Consider the following 22,888-nt stretch of genomic DNA (forward strand, 5'->3'; position numbering starts at 1 on the left):
GCTAGGAGGTTAATTAGGTAGTAAGAATAGCAAGAGGTTACTGAATATTTGGTAGAAGGACTTTAAAGACAGGCAGGCTCCCCGGCCCTGAGCTCTGGATGGGCTGTGGGGCTTGAAGGCAGAGTTCACACCAAATGACTGAAGCCACACGAACGCAAGGAGCAGCCTCTAGTGCTCCTTTCAAACGGCTTTGAACCTGAAAACTCAGTACAAGTTTAGCTAAGTGGAAGAAACAAAAGGGAATCCAATTCTGATTAGAATAAAAATTTATTTTAGTAAAGAATTACATATATATATATTTTTTTTTTAATTTGCAAAAACAAAATACTCATATAAGTTACCAGCCCAGAGCCTGGATTTCCACTGGATCAACCACATGAAACAAGAGTCTGTCATTTCTTCTTGCCAGGTTTAGGGGCCTTTTCCAGGCCTTGGATGTGTTTTCGAGGAAGCCGATACTCTTCTACAATCCAAAAGGCAGAAACTCCTCAGTGAGGTTTGCACACGCTCTCTCCTGCCCACCCCTTCCCCTCGGTCTACAATGACCCTCCTTTGCCTCGATCTCCAAGGTCCCCAGGTGGCACAAGCAGTAAGGAACCCGCCTGCCAGTGTAGGAGACGTTAAGAGACGTGGGTTCGATCCCTGGGTTTGAAAGATCCCCTGGAGAAGGAAATGGCAACCCCCTCCAGTACTCTTGTCTGGAGAATTCCATGGACAGAGGAGCCTGTGGGCTATAGTCTGTGGGGCCGCACAGAGTGGACTAAGACTGAAGCGACTCAGCACACACACCGAGGGCCCCAGCTGCAGAGCCGCCTCTTGGCCCTCCCGCCCCACTGTTCACGCCCGCCATTGAACCTCAGTCCAAACCGTTTCCATCACTCGACCTGCCCTTCCACACTCAGCTCACAGTCAACCCCTGCGGGATGGACCACACATCCTCACACCTCGAGGCTGAAGTCCTTCAGCAACTTTCATGTTGCTAAGGACTTTCCGGGTGTGCTTCAGGCATTTGTGATTCTCTCACAAGCGAGAATGCGTATGTCTGAGTTCAGCTGTGTTTGTCTTCTCCTCTGTATTTCACATGGGGACCTTCACTTAAAGGGGTGCAGCTCTAAAAGTTAACTGCTGGGTACTGCCTGAGATCATAAAGTAAGTTTGCTTACTGAGCATTTACTATGTGCCAGACCTTGGGAATGAAAAAGGTAAGGTCTCTGATTCAAGATGCTCATTCTAACAGGGAATTCAGACAGCAGAATAAATCAGCCCTGTTGTAGACACTAATCAGAAATATAAACACAATTGGAAAGTGCTATGTTAGCAGGTTTTTAAATGTCAATTTAAGGAAACAGAACATTTTAAAATGGGACATGTTCTTAGACAGGCTTCCTGTGGCCCCTGAGCTGGGCCGATGAGCCTTAATTAAGGCTGCGAGAGGCCACGAGAGCCATTCGAGGCTAGGGGACTACACGGAGGGAAGCAGCCAGGGGTGACCGCTGGGGTGCACGCGGGGAAGAGCACGGAGAGCAGCGTGGCTGAGGCCTGGCCTGGGAGTCAGGGACCTGCCAGAGAAGGTGGAGGAAGATGGGGCTGGACTGGGTGGGTCTTGCTTATTGAACTTAAAGAGTTTATTCTGCAAATCAAGGTTGGAAGCCCAACTACAGCACTGAGCAGCTGAATTATCTCAGTACAAAGTACTGACCCTGTTTCCTCATCTGCACAACAGAAACGGCTCTTCAGCATCAAGCCTGCAAAAAGCCCAGCAAAGCGCCTAGCAAAGGCTGAGTGCTCAACACATGTTTTATAAAAAAGGAAAACCAGAAAGAAAACTTCTCTACTAGGATGGTGGATAAAACATTGAATCTGGGGGCTAAAAGACAAAGGGCAAACATTAGCTCCACCTCTTGCTGGCTGCTAAAGCTATGCATATGGTAAACTCACTAGAGTGACTTTAGTTGGTAGGAAGATCTTTGCCAAGTAAGACTAACGTCTCTGCTTCTTCAGGGGGGATGCTCACCGAGCAACAGCCGGCCAAGGTGGTGGATCTGATTGCCCTGGATCTGAACCTGCACGCTGTCCTTGAGCCCCGGGGCAGAAGTGACGGTGGTGCTAGCCTGGCATCGCTGCTGGAGGGTGGCAGCCACTGAGCGCGGGTCCAGGCCATAGGCCTCCAAGTTCCGGACCACGGTCACCTGGGCAAGAGAAAAGACTGACGGTGGGTACAGACCACGTGCCCACCCCCAGAAACCTTCCGGGGCCTCTGCAGCCTCCTCACCCTATGCTCACCATCCGTACAACCATATCTATTCATCCAAATAATTTTTGTGCTTCTAAATTGACGTTTTCTTTTTACCCCATCCAAGACAGGAATACCTCAGAGATTCTGAGGGTTCGATTCCAGACCCACCATGATAAAGCCAATATTACGGTAAAATGAGTCACATGAATTGTTTGGTTTCCCAGTGCATATAAAAGTTACATTCTCATACAAATCAAAACTACAATAATGTACCACCTCACACCAGTCGCAATGGCCATCATTAAATTCTACAAATAATGAATGCTAGAGAGGGTGTGGAGAAAAGGGAATCCTCTTACACTCTCGGTGGGAATATAAATTGGTACAGCCACTATGGAGAACAGTATGAAAGCTTCTCAAAAAACTAAAAACCGAACTACCATATAATCCAGTCATTCCACTCCTGGGCATATATCCAGGCAAAACTGTAATTCAAAAAGACAAATGTACCCCTATGCTCATAGCAGTGTTATTTACAACAGCCAAAACATGGAAACAACCCACAACAGATGAACGGATAAAGATGTGGCACATGGAATATTACTCAGCCATAAAAAAGAACAAATCTCAGTAATCCAAGTCTATGCCCTGACCAGTAATGCTGAAGAAGCTCGAACGGTTCTATGGAGACCGACAAGACCTTTCAGAACTAACACCAAAAAAAGATGTCCTTTTCATTATAGGGGACTGGAATGCAAAAGTAGGAAGTCAAGAAACACCTGGAGTAACATGCAAATTTGGAGTTGGAGTACGGAATGAGTCAGGGCAAAGACTAATATCGGTTTGCCAAGAGAACGCACTGGTCATAGCAAACACCGTCTTCAACAACACAAGAGAAGACTCTACACGTGGACTTCACCAGATGGTCAACACTGAAATCAGAATGATTATATTCTTTGCAGCCAAAGATGGAGAAGCTCTATACAGTCAGCAAAAACAAGACCAGGAGCTGATTGTGATTCACATCATGAACTCCTTATTGCCAAATTCAGACTTAAATTGAAGAAAGTAGGGAAAACCACTAGACCATTCAGGTATGACCTAAATCAAATCCCTTATACAGTGGAAGTGAGAAATAGATTCAAGGGATTAGATCTGATAGACAGAGTGCCTGATGAACTATGGATGGAAGTTCATGACATTGTTCAGGAGACAGGGATCAAGACCATCCCCAAGAAAAAGAAATGCAAAAAAGCAAAATGGCTGTCTGAGGAGGCCTTACAAATAGGTGTGAAAAGAAGATAAGCCAAAAGCAAAGGAGAAAAGGAAAGATATACCCATTTGAATGCAGAGTTCCAAAGAATAACAAAGAGAGAATAAGAAAGCCTTCCTCAGTGATCAGTGCAAAGAAATAGAGGAAAACAATAGAATGGGAAAGACTAGAGATTTCTTCGAGAAAATTATCTCTTAAGATACCAAGGGAACATTTCATGCAAAGATGGGCTCAGTGAAGGACAGAAATGGTATGGACCTAAAACAAGTAGAAGATATTAAGAAGAGGTGGCAAGAATACACAGAAGAACTCTACAAAGAAGATCTTCATGACCCAGATAATCAGGATGGTGTGATCACTCAGCTAGAGCCAGACATCCTGGAATGTGAAGTCAAGTGGGCCTTAGAAAGCATCACTACAAAAAAGCTGGTGGAGGTGATGAAATTCCAGTTGAGCTATTTCAAATCCTAAAAGATGATGCTGTGAAAGTGCTGCACTCAATATGCCAGCAAATTTGGAAAACTCAGCAGTGGCCACAGGACTGGAAAAGGTCAGTTTTCATTCCAATCCCAAAGAAAGGCAATGCCAAAGAATGCTCAAACTACAGCACAATTGCACTCATCTCACACGCTAGTAAAGTAATGCTCAAAATTCTCCAAGCCAGGCTTCAGCAATACGTGCACCGTGAACTTCCAGACATTCATGCTGGTTTTAGAAAAGGCAGAGGAACCAGAGATCAAATTGCCAACATCCGCTGGATCATGGAAAAAGCAAGGGAGTTCCAGAAAAACAACTATTTCTGCTTTACTGACTATGCCAAAGCCTCTGATTGTGTGGATCACAATAAACTGTGGAAAATTCTGAAAGAGATGGGAATACCAGTCCACCTGACCTGCCTCTTGAGAAATAATCTGTATGCAGGTCAGGAAGCAACAGTTAGAACTGGACATGGAACAACAGACTGGTTCTAAATAGGAAAAGGAGTACGTCAAGGCTGTATATCGTCACCCTGCTTATTTAACTTATATGCAGAGTACATCATGAGAAATGCTGGCCTGGATGAAGCACAAGCTGGAATCAAGATTGCCAGGAGAAATATCAATAACCTCAGATATGCAGATGACACCACCCTTATGGCAGAAAGTGAAGAAGAACTAAAGAGCCTCTTGATGAAAGTGAAAGAGGAGAGTGGAAAAGTTGGCTTAAAACTCAACATTCAGAAAACTAAGATCATGTCATCTGGTCCCATCACTTCATGGCAAATAGATGGGGAAACAGTGGAAACAGAGGTGGAGTTTATTTGGGGGGGCTCCAAAATCACTGCAGATGGTGATTGCAGCCATGAAATTAAAAGACGCTTACTCCTTGGAAGGAAAGTTATGATCAACTTAGCATATTAAAAAGAAAAGACATTACTTTGCCAACAAAGGTCCGTCTAGTCAAAGCTATGGTTTTTCCAGTAGTCATGTATGGATGTGAGAGTTGGACTATAAAGAAAGCTGAGTGCCGAAGAACTGATGCTTTTGAACTGTGGTGTTGGAGAAGACTCTTGAGAGTCCCTTGGACTGCGAGGAGATCCAACCAGTCCATTCTGCAGATCAGCCCTGGGATTTCTTTGGAAGGAATGATGCTAAAGCTGAAACTCCAGCACTTGGCCACTTCATGCAAAGAGTTGACTCATTGGAAAAGACTCTGATGCTGGGAGGGATTGGGGGCAGGAGGAGAAGGGGACGACAGAGGATGAGATGGCTGGATGGCATCGCCGACCCGATGGACATGAGTCTGAGTGAACTCCAGGAGTTGGTGATGGACAGGGAGGCCTGGAGGACTGCGGTTCATGGGGTCGCAAAGGGTCGGACATGACTGAGCGACTGAACTGAACTGAAGACACGGAAACAGACTCACGGACACAGAGAACAGAACTGTGGCTGCCAAAGGGGAAGAGGGAGGGTAAGGGAAGGACTGGGAGTCTGGGATTAGCAGATGCAAACTAGTGTATACAAGATGGATAAAGAACAAGTTTCTACTGTATAGTACAGAGAACTAAATTCAATATCCTGGGATAAACCATAATGGAAAAGAATATGAAAAAGCCTATATATATATATATATATATATAAGTGAATCACTTTGTATTCAGCAGAAATTAAAAGCAACGTTGTAAATCAAATGTACTTCAACAAAATATCTTTAAAAAGTTATGATTTCACTATACTGTTAACTGTACAATAACGTTATATGTTAAAAAACAAAGTATATACGTTAATTTAATAATACTTTATTTGTAAAAAGTGCACCCATCACCTGAGCCTTCAATGAGTTGTGATCTTTTTCACAATAGTAACATCAAAGATCATGGTCACAAATCATCATAACAAATAATAATGAAAAAGTCTGAAATATTGCAGGAGTTACTGAAATGTGATACAGACACAAGAAGTGAGCACTGCTGGTGAAATGGCACCATCAGACTTGCTTGACACAAAATTGCCACAAGCAATTTTCAATTTGAAAAAAAAAACACTGTCAGCAAAGCATAATAAAAAGAAGCACAATAAAACAAGGTGTGCGTGTATACGTTACACATTATATTTAGTGGGACAGATACTCTATCTCATATAGAACATATACTTTTTTTTGTTTGTTAAGTTGCTAAGTTGTGCCCAACTCTTTGCAACCACATAGGCCATAGCCTACCAGGCTCCTCTGTCCATGGATTTCTCAGGCAAGAATACTAGAGTGGGTTGTCATTTCCTTCTCGTATATATGCTTTTTCTAAAGTTTTTAAAAAAATTTTCAATAGAGAATTTAAAACATAAATAAAACTAGAAGAGTACAATGAGCCCCATGTACCCATCACCAATTCCAAGAATTTACAACTCATGACCAACCCTGATTCATCTATATCCCCACCCACCCGCATTCCTATGTTATTTTAAAGCAAATCCTTCTAGAAATCTCATCTACAAATATTTCAGTATGTATCTCTAAGAGATAAGAGTCTTGTTAACATAAAAACAAAACCATCACTGTATATAATTATATATTCAAGAAATGGTGGCTATTGGTAATTATTAAACTTATCATCACTTCGTTCTCATTTATTGAACGTTTATATGCCAAGGAGTATTGTAAATATTTCACCTTCTATTCCTTCATTTGACCCTCACAGTGCCTTATGAGGTAGGTATTATCCCCATTCTTCATATAAGGAAACTCAGGCAAAAACGACATGAAGTATCGTGCTCAAAGTCAAGCAGCAAGGCAAAGCCACACTGGAATCCAGTCTGTACTCTCAAAGCCTACACTCGTAACCACACACTTCTAGAGTCTGTCTTTTGGGATTTCTACCCAATAATCCTATTTCTGTCTTCTCAAGACAGACAAAGTAAACGCAGTCCTTTTCCCAAGGACAGCTTTTCACATATTTGAGGACAGATGTAATTTGTTCTTACAACTGTGTTGCCAAGCTAAACACGTTCAGTTCTTCAGCAATTCTTTACCAGTTATTTTCACTGAACAAGGCCCAAGAGCCAACAGAAAGAGAAGGGCTGAAGGCCCATACCAGAGTTCTAAGGAAAAAGTAAATATAAGATCCTGTTTACTTTCAGAACCAGGCTCTAGCAAGTTTCCTAGCACAAAATCCTAGAGGACAGTGAGGGAGGGGGTCAGCTTCACCTGTTTTACACAGAACCCAGCCCAGTCACACAAACACGGGTGTTTCCTAAACAACTTTTGAGGTGTTTGAGGCCAATTTAAAAATCTCCAATCACATTAGAGAGACTAGAACTTAGCAGGAAGATTAAGTCACCATCTTCAAACGTTGTTATCTCTTAAAAATTACCTTTTTGTTGGAAGCTTTCTGTGCTAGGGTGATGTCAATTGGGCAGATCCTGCCTTTCTTCACAATGGGCTCCTGTCCCGGAAAGGTCACTTGATAGGCAGGCTGCAATTTTTCCAAACATCTGAAATGGGAGTTAACGAGTTGGAGGCTGATAAAGCCAGCAGAAGCCATTTCCTCACAGCTCACACCCAGCGGGCGGCTAGATGGAAGCCGATCTTGCAGGCAGTGGCTCGCCTCTGGCTGCAGAGTGGAATCATGCAAATCAACTAGGGAGCTCCACCCCAGACCAACTGAGTCAGAAACTCTGATCATGAAGATCCATTTTTTTAAACTGTGCTACTGTAACTGCTTTACACTGCTGAGTCGGTTTCAGCAGCACAGCAAACTGAATCAGCCATGCGAATACAAGCATCTCCGCTGTTTTGGACCTCCTTCCCATTTAGGCCACCGCAGAGCACCGAGTGGAGTTCTCTGTGCTACAAGAAGGCTCTCAAGGAAGATAACTGTTAAGCTCCCCAACATGCAGCTGCAGTGGAGACCCACCAACTCAGGGAAGGGGACATCTGAGATGAGCCCCTGGAAACTGTCCACAGGTCTGGCCTTCTGAAAATCTGCCCAGCAGCCTTGTGGCAGATTTCTGTCTCAAGACTCTACCTTACCCAGCCGGATAAAGCACAACTTCGCATTGCTGACAGGTTCCAATCATGTACCTTTTCTAGACGCCTTTACCAAAAGGAATTTCTACCTTTTGTCTAACCAGATTTTCTTTTGCTAGCATATATATTGGGAGAGACAAACATTTTCTATAAAAAGCCAGATGGTAAATATTTTAGGCTTTAACAGCCATATGGTCTCTGTTGAAATTACTCCACGTTGCCATTTAGCAAGAACACAGAGTAGATATTATGTAAACAAATGGGTGTGGCTGTGCACCAATAAGACCTTATTCACAAAAACAGGTAGCAGGCCAGATGTGGCCCACAGGCAATAGCTTGCTAACTCCTGATATAAATTATTTTCGGTTTTGGTTCCATGGAAAACAAAAGGTATAAGAATCCTTCCTTTGAAAAGACTGACTTTAAGACAATCCCCATCCCCCACTCCCACTTTCTTTCTGTTTCTCTTTTTGAAGTTCTTACTTTCAATTAATGTTCTTTTCCTCTCTCCTTCTCTTCTATATTGTGTTGGCCCAAACCGTCCCAAAGACCCTCCACATCAGAATTACCCATGCCTGTGTTTATGCAGACTGACACAGTGTGAACTATGGGACGGAAGAGACGATGACAGTGACGATCCTGACGTCCGATGCGACAGACGTCAAGGGGAAGGGATGGCAATGCTGGAGAGGGGCTGCCAATCCCCACTACCTGCCCAGGAGACTGTCCCACGGAAGCTTCGTGACTGTGTGCTGTTCATCCTTCTCTAAGATGCAGTCACAGAGGATGGGATCCAATTTCACGAGACTAAAGGGAAACAAGAAGCAATAAGTAGCCCCAGGATTCGTCTCTCATGTGTTGTTCACAGTCAACCAGGATTATTGGAACCAATTAGGGGTTCACAGTCCAGGATGCAACGTATTCTCTGGATGGGAGGTACACAGGCTTTCCTAGAATAAAGGAGAAGTAGGCAGTGGATGGCAAAGTGGTATGGGGAAAAAAATGCGAACACTGGGATCCCTGGCTCAATTATGTTATTAACTAACCATGATGAAGCCAGTAGTTCCCAACTTTTGGATCACGAGGGTGTCTTTTGTAATTAACAACAACAAAAAAATTAATGGCACACTCATTTAGTGGTTTACCTTCTGTATCCACCTACTAGGAAAATAGAGAACACCATAAAGCTAAGATGGCTTTGGTAAAATTTTCTGAAGTTTGCCTTTTGCTCCTCACAATAGCACCTGCATTTGACAGTCAACGGCAGATACACATGTTCAGGTCACTCTTGTTATTTAGTCACTAAGTCATACCCAACTCCTTTGCAACCCTACGGACTGCAGGCTGCCAGAAGTCTCTGTCCGTGGGATTTCCCAGGCAAGAATACTGGAGTGGGTTGCCATTTCCTCCTCCAGGGGATCTTCCCGACCCAGGGATCGAACTTGGGTGTCCTGCACCAGCTGGTGGATTCTTCACCACTGAATCACCGGGGAAACCCCAAGATACATATGAGATGATGCTTCTTCAGGCTGCAGTCAGTGTGGATGGTGTATATGGATCTGACTACCCTAGCTACAACTCTCACTGTCCACAGCCTGTGGTTTAGAAACCACCGGCCTTCATTATTTCTAGAAGGCTGAGATCCCTTGCACCCCGCCCTCCCAGCCACCCCCCACATCTGCTGAAGGTGAGTGTGGAAAGACACAGGGCAAGCCCTCCTCCTCATCCACTCACTTTTTGTTGTCTGCATCCACCAGGTCATTTTTCTTGGCATAGTTGATGACGAATGTTCGGACCTCACTGCCCTCCAGGACACTCCCTTTCCTGGGTGAGAAGCGACCAGGAGGTTACTCAGGCTGTGCTGGGGGACAAACCGCAAACAGCAAGACTCACTCCCTGCTCAGCAGGGCGCTGTCCTCGGCTTCTCGAGCTCTGCATTCTTCCCTTCTCCTGCCTGAGGCCCGCAGGGCCGTGAAGACTCGTCACAGGTAGAAAAGGGAGAGACCTACTCTCTCGCTCACTGAGTCCGGAGACCCTGCCCAGGGGAAGGAGGCTTGAAGCTGGGTCTGAGGGGAGGGGGAGGAGAGGGCAGAGCAGGTTTTGCCAGTCACAGAAGAGCACTACTCAGGCTGAGAGGGTTATAGGCCAGAACACCAAGCAGGCAAGAGAAGGGCTGCTCTCTGAAAACTCACTTGTGGCCAGACTCCTGGAAGAGCAGGGTCATGCTGGCTGGGACACAGTAGAGGGGTTTTATATCTGGAGGGTGATAGGGCTGTTCCCTGCTACCCTCCTGGATTGTCTGGGAGGTCGGGGAGGGCTCGGGTATGACGAAAGATGTGATCCTGAAACCCAGCAGAAGGAAAGAAAAAACACATTTTATACTAGTGTCTCCGAGCTCCGCAGTCCTGGCCCAGGTGCCCCGGGGCCAGCTGAGCTGCGGTGAGCAGGCCCCCGGCACTCACCTCGGGTGCTTCCAGTCCACGGCCACAATGCTCTCCACCCCTTTGCTCAGCTCCTGCACCTGTATAATCTGCTCCTGCTGCATGTGCTGCAGGAACTTAGAGAGCTAAGGGAGAGAGCGCCAGCGGTAGGGGGCCTCATCGACTCCGCACACGCGCTGAGCGCCTACGATGTGCCGGACGCCGATCCAGGCAGGGCCTGGGGGGGGACGTGGGACAGTCCCTGTCCTCGTCCTGAGGGCTGGGGACTAACGGGTGAAGCCCTTCGGAACTCAGACTGGGTATAAAGGGCTGGGAGGGAGAGAGGGGAGTGGGTGCCCACCCAACTGCCTCAGCCCCGGGAGAGCTTTCTTACCCCACTATACCTGGAATCAAAAAGCTTAACTCTAGCATCAGCCCTCAGACAGGGCTTCCCCACGTCAACCAGCTCACGCCATGAATGCCCTACACAGCTCCCTGTGCGGGCGTGCAGAGAAGGGACCCACTTACCTTTTTGTAGCTTGACTTCTTTATGTCCAGTTGTCGTCCTTCGGGGCTGATGGCAGATGGAAAAGGCAAGTTAAGCTAACAAAGCAGTAGGGTGAGACCTGCCTGACGCTGAGAGGAGGCCGTTTCCTCAGCCTTCCTCCAGGATGCTTGGGAAGAGGCCGCTGTTCCAGAACTTTCTACTTGGTGGCAGCATCAGAAAGAGGTAAAGACTTCAGACACTCTAGACCCTTGCTGTCCAACACACCTTCCTGTGAAGAGGGAATGTTCTCTGCTATCAACGAGGTGGCCACAGGCCACATGTGGATATTAAGCACTTGAAATGTGACTAATGTGACTGAGGAAATATATTTTAAATTTCGTTTAATTTTAAATAGCCACATATGGCTCATGGCTACTGTACTGGATACAATTTTAGATTCCTCTCAAACTAGACGATCTTCTGTGTCCTCAGAAGTTTCACCTCCAGGTGAGTCTTTCTAACACCAAGCTCACTGTGGCAGCCAGGGTTAGGCAAACTACAGGATTTGGCAAACTACATCCTGCAGACCAAATCCGGCAACACCCGTTCATCTACCATCTACGGCTGCATCAAGGCCACAGTGGCAGACGTGCACAGCTGTAGGAGAGACTGTAGGGCCTAAAATAATTACTATCTGATTCTTTATCGAAAAAGCTTGGAGCCTCTACCCCGCAGCTATTAGTTCTGGAGGAGAAGTCCCTAATGAAGGCTCCTTAGAACGTACATCTTCTCTGAATATGTGATAAGCAATAGCTGTTTGGATTCATAGGGATCCTTTCTAGAACCCATCCCAGGTTAAGTACCTCTATCCTAGAGAATATTCCAGGATCCCTTTTCCCAGTTACTTGCAACCCAGCAAGGTCAGGACAAATTACCAAGTATCCTGCCACACACTCCAGATCTCACGCTTGTATAGAATGCCTTAAAGAAGCTCACATGAAGAGGAAGAGATTCACCTTAAAATCATTTAAAAAAAAAAAAAAAGAGCAAAATTCTCAAAAAGAAAGAAGGTCAGACTTAGGGTGAAAATCAATAAGCAAATCTCCTGACATGGTAATATTCACTAGTTGCTTATGAAATGTCAGGCTATTTCATCTTGATGGCAACCTTACAAGTGTTGGGAATGAGGGCGCTAAGAAGCCTGGTTACAGGTTCAAATCCACCCTGTTTCAACACACTGGGGAGCTGGCTTGCGCGCCCAGCTTCAAAGTCCAGAAGTAATCCACACGTAATAATACTCCCTCTGCTGGTGGCTTGCATTTGGGGCTAGGGTGGGAGGTTCACACCAACTCTTCCTTCTGATACAAGCTCATCCAGCCCACCTTCAGAAAAGCATGAGGGGATTGGACTTTCAGACAAGCAGGCTGCCCCAGGACACTTCCTGGACGGGACATACTGCCCAATTTGCGAGATAGCCCAGCTTCACCAGAGCAGAGGCGGGGCTCAGAGCACCTTGGGAATTTTAGCCTCATTTCCTCAGCATCCTTTCACTGGCTCACATTTAAGCTTTTAAAACTCAGTATCTGCCAGATGAACCCTCCACATCCCGCTTTCCACATCATGCTCCTCAGACAACCCCGTCGGCCGTGTCCCATCTGACCACTGAGGAGCAGGAGAGGGCCCCCCTGCCTCCCACCCCCAAGACCCTCCGTACCAGCAGGAGAACATGTGGCTGCCCAGGAGAGTGCTGGTGAGCAAAGGGAGGTCAGCCTTTCTGACGTAGCACTTCAAAGCATGCAAGAAGCACGTCTGCAGCAGCTCGTCCATTTGCTCTGCAAGGAGAACAGGAGAACCTCATCCTTCCGGAGGGATGTAGAGGCCTGCGCGATGACACCCTCTCCTCACCCCCGGGTTCTGAGGGAGCCTGCTGCCCGGCACCAAAGCACCTAGACTCTCCAGAACATGGAGCCTCCGCAGAGGGCTGACCCCAGAGGAGGCAGCAGGTCTCAGGGTCCCACCTGGCCAGACTCAACGCTTCTCTGACAGAGAAGTCAGAGCTGGAGAAACCCTGACCGGCTGTGCAGCTGGGCCCACAGAGATCCGGGGAAACGTGACTCATGTGGGAAAGACTCCGAGGTGAGACAGCAAAGCGCTGGGCACCTCCCTGACCAAAGCCAGGGTGTCTCCCTCCCCCCCAGAGGCCTGGTCAGAAGCAGCACAGCACACGTCAGCCTCCTGCGCCGGGAGAGCAGACCTTCCACCCCCAGAGCTGTACCCTGAAGGGTCTTGCTGTCCATGGGGTCCACGTGCAGGCCCCCAGGGCCGGGGTCTTCCGTGGCTTCTGATGGGGACTTCTCCTCACACCTCTGCTGGACCTCCTCCTCCAGGGTCAGCTGCCTCATGGCACCCTGCAGGGCAGTGTCAGCTTTGACACATCCCTTTCCTTCACTGAGATCCGGGGGATCCAGAGCCAGTGGGGCAATGGACGGTGGACTGGATTTGTCTCCAGATCGCCTGCAAAAACCTCATGTCAGAAACACTGAGCGGCGGCCACCACACTCTCCAACCCTGGTCAGGGGGCCAGCGGGGGCCCAGGGAGAATGAGAGTCACAGGCAGGGGTGTCCGGGAGCAGCCAGAGAGCCTGGGCGTGCGTCTCAACTCTGTTTTCAATTCTGAGCCCAGAGAAGTCCCATGCCTCAGTTTCCTCATGTCTGAAATGGGGAGAGGAATTCTTGCCTCCTCCTTATCCCAAAGGAATACTAATAATATTAACAGGAATTCAGGGACAGAGAAAAATTAAAGAAAATATATTTACATAGAAGCCCCCCTCCTCCAAAAGTATTCCCTTCATATGAGTTAAAAATAAAACCACTTTGAATTAAATAACAAAATTAAGATTGCAAATGCATCTGTAGTACCAGTGGTGAAATACAAACCCAAGGTGTATTACAAAACCTTCTGTGTTAAACCAGAATGCAATCCAAAACAGATAAATGACAAGGACCTGTTGGAGAGCACGGTAACTATATTCAGTATCTTATAATAAACTTTAATGGAAAAGAATTTGAAAAAGAAGATGTATGTACATATCTGTATCTGGAATCGCTAGATATACTAGTGATCACTAAAATCACTTTGCTGTACACCTGAAAGTAACACACTGGAAATCAACTATACCTCAATTAAAAAAAAAAAATCACCCTAACCTGCAGAGTAGAGATTACAATGGTTCTATGCCATTAAGCCTTCTGAAGACAGGATGGTACACCCAAAAAGCTTTACCTTAACTAAGATTATGCAAGTCAAACTAAGTTTACTAACAGCTGCAGCAAGGCTTTTAATGAGGCTGACAGTGAGGCCAGAGGGCACGTTCAGGCGATTCTGATCATGTAAATACTGAGAGTATTTTCAAAAAGTGGGAGGATGGGAGATGAGGCAGCTGCTCACAAAACGATTCAGACAACAAGATCTTAATTTCTCACACTGACAGAAAACAAGGAACTGGAAGCTCGTGAGTAAGCAGCCTGCAAACATCTGCTGAGACCCAGACGGATGAGGCTGTACCTCCAGCAAAGCAGGGTCTGGCTGATACTTGTAAAATGAGTAACTCGAAGACTGACTAAAAATGTCACGGGTAAATCTATACCAAAAGGCCACAACACTTGGCCAAAGGACCGGGTACGCTGCTTTTGAGAAGAGCCCTATTTACTATTTTGGTTGAAGGACAAGAAAATAACCAGAAAATAAGCTCTGATACAGTTCCAGAGAGCAAAGGTAACAGTGAGAAAGGGCAACTTCCGTCATGAGGAGATCCAAAATGTAAAACTTAAACAACATAACAGTAACCAGATTATCACCCGGGAGCCTGGGGAGCTACTCTGCTTTGATTTGGATTCAGACGTGAGAACTTCTGAGCCCTCGTCATGGGGCCAGAAGATGCCTGAATGTACACGGCAGAGAAGGCCAGATGGACCGGTGCTATAAAACTAAAGACATCGCTGCGCTGAGAGAATAATTTACCTAGAAAATAATTACAGTTCTCTGTAATTTCCTCTCTAAAAAGGAAAAAAGTCTTTTCTTCACGTTGAGCGGGGAAATTAATGTCTGCCCAGCAACTGAGGACATGACAGAGACCAAAACCCTCACTTCTGAACCCAGGCCCTGGGCTCTCTGCACCCACCCAGCTTCCCCATAGAACAGAAGAAAGACTGAGCCCACCACAAGTGGTCCTGGTAGCTGTGGAGCACACAGAAGCCCCTTCCCTTCAGACCCGAGGCCAGCATCTCAGCTGTCGACATGGCGGCGACTCCGACGGCAACGGGGGCTCTGAGGAGGAGACAAGGGTCAGGAAAGGCTTCCAGGAGGGCCCCCGCCAGACCGGCTTTCTCACGTGCTCAAAGCACCACGGCTGCAAACCTGAAGCACCCACTTATACCACAGAACGAAAACAGTGCAGTCTCAATCCTCTTCAAATTACCTATAAACATGACTTTCAAAGAGCCAGACACGACTAAGCTACTAATACACACACACACACACACACGACTTTCAAAAATCCCTTGACCAAATATCCCTCCTGGGTAAGTAACTCATCTACTGATATTACCACTGTTTTATCCCTATTACAAATCAAACCCAGACAGGACTCAGAAGGATATTTAAAAGTTCTCTTTCTTTAATTTCAAAAATATAAATTATTCGTGCAGGTTCAATCCCTGGTCAGGGAAATAAGATCCCACGTGCCATGCAGGAAGGCCAAAAAGTAAAGGGAGAGCCTTCCTATTTGCAAGTTGAGAAGGGAGGTCTTTCCCACGCCATAAAGTAGGCTGATGAGTGCCGCCGGGAAGAGAGAAGACAGACGTGTGGAATCAAATAGAGGTTCCTTCTGAGTTAGCTCTTGTAACAGGGCTTGCTCTGTGTAGCCACCTAAGAACTGAATGTGTGCATAATATCCAAAAAAAGAAGACCACACATTTACAATAACTACAGAAAACTCCCAAAGCCCAAATGGCAAATCTCTGTCATCCCAGTGTAACTCAAGTGTTGCTCACACACTGCCCATAAGGATCAGCGTCTAGCTGTCGAACAGGAGGGGAATATACAAGCCCGGCAAGGTTGCCTGGACCCAGGGGAGAAGATTCAAGGGCTGAATTCCCAACACCTGAACTGCAAAAAAAAAAAACCTGCTAATCCGGTGGCTCCACTTACTGTGCCCATGGGTCAGTCCTGCCACAGAATCTTTGAATTTGGCCTCCTTCCCAGTTCCTAAAAGAAGGGTCTTACTTACTGTGCCCATGGGTCAGTCCTGCCACAGAATCTTTGAATTTGGCCTCCTTCCCAGTTCCTAAAAGAAGGGTCTTACTTACTGTGCCCATGGGTCAGTCCTGCCACAGAATCTTTGAATTTGGCCTCCTTCCCAGTTCCTAAAAGAAGGGTCTTTGTCTTCCACCTTTGGAAGGGCTCAAAATCCTCAGTCTCGAATATGGCCTGATCCTCTGCCAGAAACCACCCAGGCTTCATCCCCACATACATTCTAAACGTCAAACTAAGCCAGCCAAATACACATTTCCATCGTTTTCTCCTATCTGGGACAGAATACTGGGCGTGGGGTGGGGGAAACAATAATATCACCATTCTTTTCAACAGCTAGGTTTTTCTACATGTAAACAGGATGGAAACCTTTCTAGGCGCTTGGTGCCAAAAGGGTCAAGGAAAATAGGAGACTATGAGCAGCAAAAATAAGATCTTTAAACACTGACACCCCCACCCCCCACCCTCAAGGCCTACAATCTTTCTCCCTCAAAAAGGCAATGAGTAAAATAATGAGATGTCACTTTTTGTTCAGGATGACACAAATGAATATAACCCATCATATCCAGTGTCGGGGAGCATGTACGGAAACAGGCTCCATGTACCCTGCAGGTGGAGTGAAAACCAGCAGGGTTTTTGTAGGGCAACAGAAGACGTGCACGATCGTCACGTGCACGATCTGCTTTAGGGAAACACCGGCACTGGTGTCCCCAGAAGCATTAGGAAGCTCTTGTTTGTGACAAAGCAGAGGCAACCACACTGTCCACCGGGAGACGACCTTCTCCATCACCCCACAGCGGGGAAGATGGTTCAGCTTATCTGTGCTTGCTGACGTGGACAATGTTCACACGATCTGAACTGAAAAAATACTAGGGATAGAGTTTGTTTGTTTGTATTTTTAAACATACACAACCCACATCAGACATTTTATATGCACGTATATATATGCACTGAAGAAGGCTGGGAAAGCTGTGCATCAGAATGATAATGGTTACTTCTAGAGAAAAGAATTATGGGGTGAGTGGGTTTTGATTTTTCATAACTGTTCATATGATTATTTTCTAATTTATTTTAAATAAATTTTAATAAAATTTTAAATAAATTGTATTTATTTAGTGCACTGATGGCCAAACCATCCTATAAATAGGTTAAAAAAAAATCACTGAATTGTACAGTTGAAATAGGTGAATTTTACAATATATAAACTCTATCTCCCTCAATTAATCTATTAAAAAGAATTAAAAGATGATGATGATGTGGATGTCAGACTAAAACAGTCCTGAAGTCATGGAAGGCAGGAAAGCAAGAAAACATCACAGGAGACTAAGACGACGTGACAACTAAATGCCAGGTGGCACCCTAGCCTGGATCCTTGAACAAAAGAAATCTTTAAATACATATACATAGTGGGAAAAGCAGGAAAATATGAATAAACTCTGTAATAGTGTCAACAGGATTGAACCAATGTTAATTCCTTAGTTTTGATAACTGTACTGTGGTTATATATGATGTTATCAAGACAAGAGGCTGGGTAAGAAGTATATCAGGACTCTGTACTATTTTTGCAACTTGTCTGTAAATCTAAAAAAAAAAATTTTTTAATGAGAAAAAAAGAGTAAATTTTATAAAGGAGAAGGCAGCAGCAGGAACTAATATACTTGGCCCAGATGTGTGCACACTCCACAGGCTCACTGCCATTTCCACTCTCGGAATTTTTCAGGACGAATTTGTTTTCTCCTTTAATCCTTTCTCCACATGCTGTGAAGCTGTCATTCCCACCCCTCCCAAGTTTTCCCTAAGTTTGCCCCCCAGAGGCACAGCTGACCCGCACAGTACCTGTTCCCCACCAACGCAACGGCACAGAGGTCACCCTTCTGTACCTGAGGCAGGCCAGCAGGGGGCACCACCAGTCCCGGCAGCATCAAATCTGCAGCAAACAAAAGCATCACAGCTAATTCCACAGATTACTTCATTGTTCATTCATTCAGTCCATAAATGTTCATTAACTATCAACTACATTATTCATAATGAAAATAGAAAGCGGCAGCTTGAGTACCAGACCACCCTTTGGGAGGCTAGCGGTCAAACTGAAGGACCAAGCTGAGGGTCTAGTTGCCGTGATCTATCTGAGTCTGGTTTCCCCAAGTCATCTTATTAACCTAAAGGACAGCCAACGGCGGCTCACAAGGCACTTCATGTCACTCATCTTTTTTAAGCCTTACAGCAGGATCTCTGAGGCCCAGGGAGTCTGTGGAAGCAGCCAAGTGAGAGATGCAACAGACATGGGGGGAAACTCCATTCTTCATATGAATGCACGAAATGGGTACGCTTATTAAAGTAGTTGGTTTTTTTGAAGTAGGTTTTAGACAGTATCCAGAATATAAGAAAATACTCTTACCTGCTCCCCCAACCAATTTTTCGAGCACCAGAGGCCATGTTGTAAACGTTGGTAGAAGATCGGGATAAGACCACAAGGTATACACTGTCCAAAGAGAGGGTCAGAAAACACTTACTGCCAAGAGTCAATCCTCTGGGAATGGGCAAAGCCAAACACTAGGCCATGTTCATCAAAATACAGAAAAGACACTCAACTCAAAGCTAGAGAGCGGGTTGTGGGGGGATGTCCAAAAAGCTGCTTTCTTTTTTTAAAGTAGGTTACCCCAAGTTTGTGAAGCAGTTTATATGTCACATGCTATTTATTTTAGAATCTTTGCTTCCTTTAGCCCGAGAGATCCGATTCTTTACATACTGAGTTCTTTGCAGTAGTTTCTCTCAATATGTGATCTTGAGAAGTTATCATTTTTACTGGTAGGAAGACACACATGAAGTGAACTGCAGCTTTAAGAGATTAACTGCTAAAGTTGGATATTTACATGTAAGGCTAAAACTAGCGATTAGGTGAACATCTGCTTTTGCCTGTCCAGTATCCCTTTCCCCTACTCTGGGAATCAAGTGCCCCTTTTCCTGTGGGAAACATTCCATACAGCTTACATGGGGCTGACTCCCTTCTTAAAGAGGCTGCAGCCTCGAAGAAGGCAGAGACTTAAGAAACTGGATGTCACTTGAGCCTTGAAGGCACCTATTGCTTCACCCGGACTGCAGGAGCAGAGGAAAAGGGCTACAGGGGATTCTGATCCACTGTCCCAGTGTAGGGACAGAGACCCAACAGGGATTTCATTTACGACCTCAGAAGCAAGTAATCCAAAACCAGAGCACCAGCCTATAAGACATTTTGAAAATTTTCACATTTATTATTTTTATTCCCTCTGTTTCCATAGCCATTAGCAGAGGCTTGTATGTGTACATACATACAAAAAGGGAGTGTATGTGTACAACAGCAAAGTAGGGTAAGGCAGGGGTGGCCGGGGGTAAGAAACCGCACTGCATTGCTAAAGCCAAGCTGGGAGGAAGAAAAGCCCCAAAGGACAAAGTAGATGTCACCAGGAAAGGAAAAAAGAAAAAGACACTGACTCTGTGAGACCCGTGAGGAAAGCAAGCAACAAAATCCTGAGAGCCACAGAGAGCATAAGAAAGAATTCTGGTGAGATGTCTCAACCAAAGTCCATCACTAAGACAGCTGGGTATGGAGTTTAATTCACCTTCTTTCCCATCATAGTACCTCTTCAGTATCTTAAGAAAAGTGCACCAGTGGCAGTTTTAAGAAACATGTTTTACATGCCCTGAAACTTCAGGGGCTTCCCTGGTAGTTCAGCTGGTAAAGAATCCGCCTACAATGCAGGAGACCCTGGTTTGATTCATGGGTTGGAAAGATCACCTGGAGAAAGCATAGGCTACCCACTCCAGTATTCCTGGGCTTCCTTGGTGACTCAGTTGGTAACAGAATCTGCCTGCAATGCAGGAAACCTGGGTTTGATCCCTGGGTTCAGAAGATCCCCTAGAGAAGGGAATGGCTACCCACTCCAGTAATCTGGCCTGGAGAATTCCATGGACTAAACAGTCCATGGGGTCACAAAGATCTGACATGACTAAGTGACTTTCATTTCACTGAAACTCCACCCTTTTCAAGACCTCTGCTCCATTCCTAGTCAACCCTCTAGAAACAAGTGTTTCTTCACGTTAGCATTTCCCTCGGCAACAACCCTTGCTTTGTGTTAGCCCTTTTTTCCCCTCCATTCTATAGCAGTTTCTGGTTTTGTATGATTCAATTCTAGGGACGCAAAACAAACAAAAATTCTTAGGGAGATTTTGCATTCATTTGTTTTAAGGAAGACAGGTTAATGGAAGAAACAAGGAGAAACAAGTATTAGGCAGAGACCACAGTAAGGGCATCTCCATGCCACTGCCATACCTGTTGGATACAGATTTTTCTCCAGTTCAAACAGGATGGGGTTACCACCACTCACATACACAGTCACTGCATCTCCTCTGTGAGCATACAGCTTTACAATGTTGAGCTCTTCCTTTCCAGGCACTAACTCAGAGACCTGATCGGTTCCAAGAGTGGGGAAAACAGCTGCCACATCAGCCCGAAGCTTTCTCCTGCAGAGGGCACACATATCTGGTATGAAGGCTGCCTGCATAGATTTTAATAAATATTGAGGACTCAGAAAGACTTTACTATAAAGTCATGAGGACCAAGAAGTCTGGTTGATGATGCCCTATTCTCACACACTCTTCCAAAACATCCCATTATCTTTCTCATCCAGTGTCTCATCTATTTTCACATGTTCCTGAGGCATGTCTTTGCACTTCACAAAGAAAGAAAGAAATAACTGAGACCCGGTGAGCAGTCCAAGTTAGCCTGCCACTGGAAACTCAGTCCTGCCTTCCTGACTCCACGCATAGCTCTTGGATCTGCCCCTTTCTCATATATGGCTGGCAAATCTAACAGCTTATGATCAAACAGATACACCAGGGCATCAAGAATGACAACTAGAAAACACTGGTTCTAAAATCCCCAAGGTGATATCTGCCTTTGCAACACTGTCTGAACAGATACAGTTACCACCTATGGCTCATCCACTTCACCTCACCTTCCATGTGTCTCTCCCGCCAGATAGGAGAAGTGACTAGACACTTCTCATATACTCGTAGTTCTCTGTACCCCGTCCAATCTCTCCCAAGGGACTCAAAGCTCCAAGTAGGGGAGGGATCCCGTAATCCTTCATTTCTGCAACATCCACGACACTTTGAACAGACTGCAGTCAATACGCGGTGCCTGAATTACGTTTCTTTCAAACTCAGTAGAATATCCCAAAAAAGACAGCCTGGGAGATAACTCGGGCCTCCTCTCCCATTTTCACCCTCAAAATATGTCTAACTCACCCTTGCCCCGCTCTGGGGTCCCTTCTCCGGCTGTGCCCCTCGGCCTCCACCCTAGGTCGGCTGACCGAGCACAGAAAGGCTGCGAGCCGGCCAAGCTCGAGAGACGCTGGGGTGCCCTCGTGGGCAGGCACGGGATCCTCTTCCCACTCACCTGTCCGACCCCTTGATGGCCGTGTTGGACTTGACACGAAAGGCCTTGGCAAACATGTCCGCTGGAGTGGCCTGGGGAAGAGAGGGAGACCACAGACGCTGCGAGCTGTCAGGAAAGCGGACGCACGTCGGCTGCCAGGCCCGCGGCCCTGGGGGCAGCCATGCTGAGGCCCGGCTAGGAAAGCGGCCCGGCTGGAAACCGGGCCCGCTCAGCTTCGCGGCCGCCTCTAGCGGCAAGGCCGGGAACTGAAGCCCGGTAGGCGGGACTGTGATTCCTGCGCAGAGCGGTGCGCCGCCCCCCTTCATCCTGGCCGCCTGGTTCTGCGCCTGCGCGAGCGGCAGGCGCGCGTCCCTTTGTAGTAACGCTTCGGCCCTGGTTCTGCGCCTGCGCGAGCGCCTGGCGCGGGTCCCGCTTGCAGTAACCCTTCGGGACCGAGAGATTTGGTTCATTTCCACTCCATTAGCGCCGTGGTGTGTCAGGCCCTCTGCCAGCTCTCATCCCATTCAATTTAGTTTAGCTGCACTAAGTTAATTGAACTTTTGGGTTTTATTAAAATCGCAGACCTCTTGAATGCTTTTCTTAAGGGCTTTGGTTTATTAAGATCTTTACATTTCATTGTAGACTATGGGCCACAGCTGGAATTCTGAGATTTTTCTCCTCCCTGTTTTTTTTTTTTTTAATTTACATGATGTGATAATAACAAGGAATCCACTTTAGTCCCAGATTTGACCTCCTACTGAGAGGGGAAAACTATACAAATGATCTTCTAATCTGTTATTTAAAACAGCTTTGGACATCTTTATGTACTTTTTACATTCTGGCTTTCCAGGTGGCTGCAGTGGTAAAGAATCCTGCTGCCAATGCAGAAGACGCAAGAGATGAGGCTTCCATCCCTGGGTGGGGAAGATTACCTGGAGTAGGAAATGTCAAACTGCTCCAGTATTCTTGCCTGGAAAATTCAATGGACAGAAGAGCCTGGGGGGGCTACAGTCCACTGGGTCACAAAGAGTTGTAAGTGACTGAGTGACTAAGTATGCACCCATGTACGTTTTTGCATTTAGGCATTATTTCAGGGGTGGGGTGTTTCCAAAGCAATTTTTAAAAAGTAGAGTGCTCAAGAAAGAATAATTTTTGAGACCTAGTAAGATCAAATTACGGTTTGGCTTCTCCCTAGCAGTTTGATCTTTGCCAATGGTTTATCCTTTCTGAAACTCTTACATTCTC

The 22,888-nt window shown here is 46.1% G+C and overlaps 1 protein-coding gene across 3 annotated transcripts; it reads right to left on the reverse strand.

The window, feature by feature from the left end:
• Window positions 1–248: 248 nt before the first annotated feature.
• EIF2D (eukaryotic translation initiation factor 2D) lies at window positions 249–21,913 on the reverse strand. Of its 3 annotated transcripts, XM_005891651.3 has the most exons (15): window positions 21,665–21,910; window positions 20,537–20,727; window positions 18,626–18,709; window positions 18,064–18,154; window positions 15,136–15,243; window positions 13,192–13,430; window positions 12,631–12,748; window positions 10,958–11,003; window positions 10,472–10,575; window positions 10,202–10,351; window positions 9,744–9,833; window positions 8,721–8,816; window positions 7,354–7,474; window positions 2,015–2,189; window positions 249–463 (listed from the first exon to the last, which is right to left on the reverse strand). In XM_005891651.3, the coding sequence occupies exons 1-15, from the start codon at window positions 21,718–21,720 to the stop codon at window positions 393–395; spliced, it is 1,740 nt and encodes a 579-aa protein (XP_005891713.1). In that variant the 5' UTR covers window positions 21,721–21,910; the 3' UTR covers window positions 249–392. The 3 variants fall into 3 exon arrangements, with proteins under 3 accessions (XP_005891713.1, XP_070240693.1, XP_070240692.1); XM_070384592.1 differs by lacking the exon at window positions 2,015–2,189 and having other exon boundaries at window positions 21,665–21,913; XM_070384591.1 differs by lacking the exon at window positions 15,136–15,243.
• Window positions 21,914–22,888: the final 975 nt, after the last annotated feature.

Source organism: Bos mutus, chromosome 16 (genome assembly GCF_027580195.1).
Source record: "Bos mutus isolate GX-2022 chromosome 16, NWIPB_WYAK_1.1, whole genome shotgun sequence".
NCBI lineage: Eukaryota > Metazoa > Chordata > Mammalia > Artiodactyla > Bovidae > Bos > Bos mutus.

What these genes read in the sequence shown, in the direction of transcription:
- EIF2D (XM_005891651.3), bottom strand. Translation starts at nt 21,720, where the DNA reads ATGTTTGCCAAGGCCTTTCGTGTCAAGTCCAACACGGCCATCAAGGGG. An exon ending in GCCATCAAGGGGTCGGACAG is followed by an intron (nt 20,728 to 21,664) that starts GTGAGTGGGAAG and finishes TGCCCTCTGCAG; the next exon opens with GAGAAAGCTTCGGGCTGATG. An exon ending in TGGGACAGTCTCCTGGGCAG is followed by an intron (nt 7,475 to 8,720) that starts GTAGTGGGGATT and finishes CTCCCATTTCAG; the next exon opens with ATGTTTGGAAAAATTGCAGC.